We start from the raw sequence: 1,433 nt of genomic DNA on the forward strand, positions 1-1,433 counted from the left end.
TCAGGTGTCAGATATGACTGTTTTCCACAAAGGCATTCAATCAACCTAGCATTATTTTCAAGGAAGGGAGAATATTATTTGTATTTCATGATAAAATATATGATAACTAATAAAGCATACCTTCAAATAAAGAGCATGCAAAGATGTAACTTAAAACTTATGAACCCACTGTAGAAAAATGTGACAAGAAAGCTGCATTCAAACAGCAGTAGGCACTGCTAATTACTCTGAGGTTTAACTACAGGCAGAAGTTACATCAAATTCTGATCAATACATTCTCCTACTCAGGGTTCTTCTCACTGCAACTTTAACATCTTTGTTCCTCAAGCTGTAGATTAAGGGATTCATCATGGGCACCACAATGGTATAAAAGATGGAAGAAATTTTCCCCTCATCCATAGACCCAGCTGAGGAGGGCTGAAGATACATAAAGGTGCTTGATCCAAAATACAGAGAAACAGCAAATAAATGGGAACTGCAGGTACTGAAGGCTTTATATTTGCTTTCAGTGGACCTCACCTGGAATATGGTGCAAAGAATGAAGCCATAGGAAATAAGAATAATGGATGAAGGAACAACAATGTCCTTTCCTGCTACAATGAACAGCTCTATCTCATTGGCATAGGTGCTGGTGCAGGAGAGCTGCAGCAAAGGGAGGATGTCACAGTAATAGTGGTTGATGGTGTTTCCATCACAGAAGGTCAGTCTCATCATGAAACCAGTGTGGATCATGGCACCAGAAAACCCCATCAAATATGAACCAAGCATAAGATAGAAGCACACCCTAGGAGACATAGCAATTTTATACAAGAGTGGATGACAGATAGCCACATAACGATCATAGGCCATTGATGTCAGCATGTAACATTCAGAAATGGCAAAAAAGCAAAACAAGTAGAGCTGAGTTATGCAACATGAGTAAGAGATAATGTTCTTCTTCAGTAAAAAGTTCATCAGCATTTTGGGTGTAATTACTGAAGAATAACAGAGATCTATGAGGGACAAGTTGAAAAGGAAAAAGTACATGGGAGTATGAAGGTGTGAGTTCAGCACAATTAGAATGATCAAAGCCAAATTTCCCAATGTAGTTATCATATATATTACTAGAAAGAGGAAGAAGAGAGGTACTTGGAGGCCAGGCTCTTCTGTTATCCCCAAGAGAATGAATTCCATCATCAAAGAGCCATTTGCCACAGCCATTGTTTTTCAAGAAAATCTGGGGAGACAAAAAAGGCAAAGTTGTAGGAAAAAGCACAATTGACAGACAACTATCTCTGATAATATTGAGGAATGTACTGGGAATACAGTGACCCACTTGAAAACAGTATGCCCATCTTTGATTTTATCATGATAGAAAGTGGCATCCTCTTACTAAACACAATGCCTGTCTTTAATCCTAGCATTTGAGAAACAAAGGAAGAGAGACCTCTGTA

The 1,433-nt window shown here is 38.5% G+C and overlaps 1 protein-coding gene across 1 annotated transcript; it reads right to left on the reverse strand.

Moving 5' to 3' along the window:
- Window positions 1–267: 267 nt before the first annotated feature.
- LOC127231260 (olfactory receptor 145) lies at window positions 268–1,233 on the reverse strand. Its single transcript, XM_051196748.1, has one exon. The coding sequence runs from the start codon at window positions 1,198–1,200 to the stop codon at window positions 268–270; it is 933 nt and encodes a 310-aa protein (XP_051052705.1). The 5' UTR covers window positions 1,201–1,233.
- Between the last annotated feature and the right edge of the window lie 200 nt (window positions 1,234–1,433).

This window comes from Phodopus roborovskii, unplaced genomic scaffold (genome assembly GCF_943737965.1).
Source record: "Phodopus roborovskii unplaced genomic scaffold, PHOROB, whole genome shotgun sequence".
NCBI classification, from domain to species: Eukaryota; Metazoa; Chordata; class Mammalia; order Rodentia; family Cricetidae; genus Phodopus; species Phodopus roborovskii.